We start from the raw sequence: 6,000 nt of genomic DNA, 5'->3' as shown, positions 1-6,000 counted from the left end.
CAGTTCAGTGACATCGAGCGCATTCACAGCGGAGCACAACCGTCCGCGGAACGCTATCTTCTTCCCACACGGAAATCCCCATCAAAGAACAACAACCCTCCCGCCTTTCACGGGCAGACAGACGCAGGAGCTAAGGCTGGGATCCCCATAGCCTGGAAGGACTTCGCCAAAGGCAATAGTCCTAACCGCCGCCAGAGGGCGCAAGGCGCTCGGGCTGATCCCGGAGGCGGCCTTCCCACGGCCGGCGCCGGGAGCGCGCGTCGGGCACGCGCCCGGCCGGCCCTCTCCCGGCGGGGGTCTCGCGGGGACGCGCGCGCGCGGGGCCGAGGGAGGGCGCCGCGATGGAGGGCGCCCTGACAGCCCGCCAGGTAAGCGGCCCCGAGGGGCAGCTTCCCGAGAGGTGGCCTCGCCAGCGGTTTCCTCCGAACGGCCGCCGGAGCCCGCTCCGATTATGATAATTGATCCCTCCCTTCCCTCTCCTCCCCACTCTTTGGCGGAATTCGGAAAGTTGTTACCAAGGAAACGGTTTCCTCTGTCTCCCGCGAGCCTGTGGCCGGCTGGGCGGCAGAGGGAACCCGAGCTTTAAGTGCTTGAATTGGGTCCCCACACGAAATGCCCGAGCCCGGATGTCTCAGCCCCAGACCCCAGTGAGCCTGGCTCCATTGTTGAGATTTTTAACTTGGTGTCCCTCCCTTCACTGAAAGGGCTAAAAGGGCTCACCAAGTTCAGGTCCCCCAGGCTCTCAGTCAAGTTTTCGGTTTCAGCTAGTCTTGTGGTTTGTTTACCACCGAATCTGACAAATGGAAAAAGCTGGTTATTGGTCTTTAGGGTGAAAGCCTTTTGTTGCAGGGTTTCTCGCGTTTCTCAACGCGATCCTCGCTGCATTAGGGTGGTTGTGTGTAAAGGTTTGTTTGTTTGTTTGTTTTTTCTTTTAGAGAAGAATTTTAGTACACTGAAGGGTAAAGGTTCAAATAATTGCTGGATGAACAAATGAGTGAATGCATTCTTTCAGATGGCTCACAGATCGTGGTTATGAAATGGGATGCTGGTGAACTCTAGCCGTCAGAATTAGACGGTGAACCTATTAGCCAAGTAAGGAGAAAAAAAAATGTTATCCCTTCTGTGGCGTTCAGGAGACAGAGTCAGAGTGACGGAGTGACTTTTCCAAGTCACACAGCCGCCACAGAACTGATGACACCACTCTCAAGGGTGGGGTGCAAACCTTAAGGCTGCGAAATTATGTGTCTATCACTGAATGAATTGAGGTCCCTAGGGGAGGGCAGGAAAGGCCTTCCCACAGCAAGGTGATTAGCAGACTAGGGTTTATAGATTAAGCTAGCCTGGTAGCTGGTCAGGGGGCCAAGGAGCCTAGGGACCTGCTTTTCTTCACTACCCTGAAGCTGGGCTAACAAACAGGCCACCATGCTGGGCCTGTGTGTGTGTGTGTGTGTGTGTGTGTGTGTGTGTGTGTGCTCTCAGACACTCTTGCCATGTTGCATGTGTAGAAGTGAGAGGATACTTTGTAAAGTTGCTTCTCTCCCCCCCCCCCCCTTCCCCTCACAGGTTCTGGGTATTGAGCTGAAGTCTTTAGGCTTAGCAAGGAAATGTCCTTACCCTGCTGAACTGTTTGCCAGCCTAGGGCAGTGGCTTTGATGGCCAAGGTCAAAGTGAAGCGTGCCCGATAACCTTTGTCATAGGGTCATGACACCTAGTTGACGCGGATGAAAGCCATGAAGCTACTGGATGTGGTTCAGTTAAGTGTTGAAGTTACTTCAGAACCTATGTTATGGAGATATAAACGTCAACATTTTTTGTAAGTTATTTTAATGATAGGGCCAGAGAGATAGCTCTGTGGCTAAGAGCACTTGTTGCTCTGACAGAGGACCAGGTTGGTTCAATTCCAGGCACCCACATGGTGACTCACAAGTGTCTGTAACCCGGTTCCAGGACATCTGAGGGCACGAGGCATGCGCAGTGCGCAGACACACATGTTGACAAGGTACCATGCACATTAGACAAACAAACACGTACTTAAATATTGGAGAAACTATTCCGAAGATTTGTCAGATGAGGGAATCATATAAAAAGTTATTTTAATACGCATTGTATTTCTAACTAGGTCAGATTGTGGACTTTTGTCTGTGTCTTCTTTCTGTACCCAAGGCCAACCATCCCTTCTCCTTGTGATGGATGTACTTCACGTAAAGGATGTCATCTTCACCCTGTCACAGTCTGTGAGTCTTTTCCTCCAGAGAGCTGCAAATTGTATCATCAGGGTTAGGTCCTTTCACGGTTACCTCATAGGGTCTAAAAACCCACACTTAAGTTGAGTCAACTTACTCCTTTGATCCTCTTGCCTGGTGCCCTGTGTGCTTTCTGCTGTAACCCCCAGGAATGGTCTTGCTCTAGCAGAGGCAAAGGTAACAGCAAGCAATAGAGATGTTCACCAGGCCTGGGGAGCCATCTTTTATAAGACCTGCAGCCCATCTGTCTTTTCCATCTTCCCTCCAACTACAGCTCTTTTATGCCCAACTACCCAGTGGTCTCCTTTCCTTCACAAAGCGTAAGTCATTTCCCCGAGTACTCTAGACTGGAGCCTAGGGCCTGCTGGAGACGCAGGATTCACTAATTTTAATACCAATGTTTACTATACATCACAGCTTCTTCACTAGCCTATCAATGAGCTGTGAGGTTTCTATGTTATTATCATTAAAGGCGTCCTTGGTTTCACGTGCATGTTAAGTTGCTGGGCTGTAGTAGATTCCTGAGATTAGATCCTACAGATCTTTCTAGATCCTTCAGAGATCTCTAGAATGTGGTCAGACTCCCATTACATCGTATTTTGAAATTGTTTATTGTCCAACAATTTTAAATTATCGTTAAATAGCGGACCAGGAGCCTCTGGAGGCGAAGAACTTTGTTGGTCTTATTTTTGTCTTTCTAGCACCCACTAACCTACCTAGCAAGTGGTAGTGGTTGGTGGATATTTGCCAAATGTGTAAATGATGAATGGTAGGAAGCAAACATTAGTTTTTGTCTTTTGTGCGCATATTTGTGTTTGTGGTGTGTACATGCGTGTAATGTCGTTCTCAGTACTCCCCACTGTATATTTCGGTAAAGGTCTCTTGTTGAACCCAGGGCTCACCATTCAACAGACTGACTGCCCACTGAGCCCCCCGAGGTCCACTTGCTGTCCTGTCCCCCAGCACCAGGCACATGCCTAATTTATATGTGGGGGCTCAGGTTTAATTCTGGGTCCTCGTTCTTGCTCAGGAAGCACGTTGACAACCGGGCCATCTCTCCAGCCCCAATTTCCATCTTCTAAGTGTTCAAATGTTTGTTCTTAAGAAATTAATTTATTGGAGGGGCGGGTAGTTTAGTGGGTACTGCCCCCAAGCCTGACCGTGAGAGTCGAGCCTCAGGGAGCACAGGATGGAAGGGGAGAACTGATTCCTGAAAGCTGTCTTCTTCTTGCAATCCTGGCACACACACACACACACAGCGCACACACGCACAATTTAAAACGTTTTTGGACAGAAAGCTTAAAAACAATCTTAAAAGTAATTTATGTATTTGTGACATGTTTTTTTTTCTTTTAAAATGTCATTTGTCGATTACAAAAAAAATACTAAATTCTTGGCGTTTATTTGCAGGTAGTAAATGAAGGGGATTCAAGCCTTGCCACGGATCTCCAGGAAGAGGCTGAGGAAAATCCTAGCCCGGTTGTGGATGAGAATAATACAGTATCGGCCAAAAAACAGGGACCGAACGCACACAACTGGAGCGGTGACTGGAGCTTTTGGGTAGTATATTTTAATCCTGAATACAAATTCTCCTTAATTCTGCGACGGTTTATATAATCCGTTGCGATTAGCTTCTAGATTGTAGATGCTGTGACTTCCGAGACCCGGTGACATTTCTCCCGGGTCTTTCATGTGGCCACTAGGAGGCGCTGTTGCCTGGTTGATGGCGTGCGAAGGTCCGATTCCGTTTCCTAGCGGCAATACTGCCTCACGATTGGGTTGTGCTTCTGGCAAGAAGCTAACATCGCAGAAACTATGTTTCTAAGTCTTACCGAGAAACAAGCTATTTTGTGTAATTTTCGTTTAAGGAATCAGTTCCCGTGGCAAACGCGGCTTAACAATGCGTGCTCTGCAGTGTGTAATGGCCAGAAGATGGGGTTTGAAGTTCGGAGCGTCTGATCCGTTTTAAGTGTAACTCTGTTATCCTTCCAGTTTCCCCACATAAAAAGAGACTACGGCTTCCCAGTAGGCGCGCTGAGATGGTAGAGTGTTAGAGAGGAGCATGTCTGTCACGGTGCGGAATGCTAACATTTGTTATTTTAATGGACTCATTCTAAAGCTAGCCTTTCCTATGAGGTTTGGTTTTGGTTTTTTTTTGTTTTTTGTTTTTTGTTTTTTGTTTTTTGTTTTTTGTTTTGTATTTGATAGAAATATAATGCCTTACAACTGGAAGTCGGGTTTAAAGAGCGTCTCACAGTGCCCTTAGCTCCAGAACTGGTTCATTGGAAACCTGGTTCGTTGGGTACTCTGTCTCACCGAGAATACTAAAAAAAGGGCACGGAATTAACAGGTTATTAGTACACAGATTGTCATCCACTTCGTAATTTACAAGTCATTGCATTACTGTTACTGACTTTTCACACAACGGAACCACTCTTGGTCACTTAGAAAATCTACACATCATTTAGAGGCTTTTTTGGGGGTGGGGGTGGGGGGCGGGGGAGACAGCATCTGTGTAGTCCAGGCCGGCCTCCTATTTGCTATGCAGCTAGGATTAGCCTTGGATTCCTGAACCTTACTTTCTCTGTTTGTTCTTATTTTTCTTTGTTTTTTCTTCTTTCATTGAAAACAGATTTCTCCCCTCAGATAATATAACCCGATTACAGTCTCCCCTTCCAACACTCCTCCCAGTCTTCCCCCATCTCCTCCCCCCATCTGAATCCACTCCCTTTCTCTCATTACAAAGTTACAGGTGGTGACAAACATCTGTAATCCCAGCACCCGGGAGGCAGAGGCAGGTAGGTCTCTGAGTGTGAGGTCAGCCTGGTCCAGGACAGCCAGGGCTACACAGAGAAACCATGTCTCAAAAGGCCAGAGCGGGAGGTAGGAGGAGAGAAACAGGCTTCTAAGGGACAGTAATAAAATATAATAACGTAAAACAAAAACTATCACACTAAAGTTGGGCAGGACAAACCAACAGAAGGAAAACAGCCCAAGAGAAGGCACAAGAATCAAAGACCCACTTGTTCACACACTGCGGAGCCCCATAAAAACAGTACACTGGATGCCATAATATACACACAGAAAACCTGGGCAGACCCATATAGACCATGTGCCTCTGACTCTGTGAGTTCACACATTAATTTAGAGGACCTTGTTCACCTGGTGTCTGTCCTCCATTTCCTCTGACTCTTACATTCTTCCCACCTCTTCATCATCTGGGTTCCCTGAGCTCTGAGGGGAGAGATTTGACGGAGACATCCCATTTAGGACTAAGCATTTCACGGTCTCTCCCTCTTCGCATCATGCCTGTCTAAGCCTTGTATTTACAGCTCAAGCTATGAATTTAGGAACCTTCAGCGCTCCAAGGGCTACCTCCAGAGTTAAGCAGCTATAGTTACTCTTGGATGACTTAAAGCAAGAAAAAGAGTAACAAAGAAAAGAGCAACAGAATAAGAGTTTAGAAATAAGGCAGGAAATACATGTGCACTAGATGCTCCTGAAGGTGAAGGAGGAACAGCACAACCAGCACCTTTACCACGGGAATAAAATCCAATCTTGGGACCAATTACTGCACTGAGATCTGTATTTTTACAAGATGTCCAGATGATTTATACATCTTAAAGTTTGAAAAGCACAGGTTGAAAGTATCAAACGTCTTCATTGCCTCAGTTTAGGTCCCATTTTAGGAATTTTCTCTATAAATTCATGTAGAGTGAACTTATAGATCAGAATAACATCTTGAGAATTTTAGAGA

General features: G+C 46.9%; 1 protein-coding gene across 2 annotated transcripts in view; it reads left to right on the top strand.

The window, feature by feature from the left end:
• Positions 1-282: 282 nt before the first annotated feature.
• The window catches only part of Gramd1c (GRAM domain containing 1C), a 70,398-nt gene continuing 64,680 nt past the window's right edge, over positions 283-6,000 (top strand). The window contains exons 1-2 of one of the 2 annotated variants that reach the window (XM_055625039.1): positions 283-368; positions 3,654-3,803. In XM_055625039.1, coding sequence (XP_055481014.1) covers positions 342-368; positions 3,654-3,803 — 177 coding nt within the window. In that variant the 5' untranslated portion in view covers positions 283-341. Of the gene's footprint in view, positions 369-3,653; positions 3,804-6,000 lie in introns of those variants that run through there. The other variant, XM_055625042.1, reaches the window with a different exon arrangement.

The sequence above is a fragment of the Psammomys obesus genome, unplaced genomic scaffold (assembly GCF_907164565.1).
Source record: "Psammomys obesus unplaced genomic scaffold, mPsaObe1.curated_primary_1811, whole genome shotgun sequence".
Taxonomy (NCBI): domain Eukaryota; kingdom Metazoa; phylum Chordata; class Mammalia; order Rodentia; family Muridae; genus Psammomys; species Psammomys obesus.
Note: the sequence above shows the minus strand (reverse complement) of the source record. Positions and strands in the feature narration are given on the sequence as shown.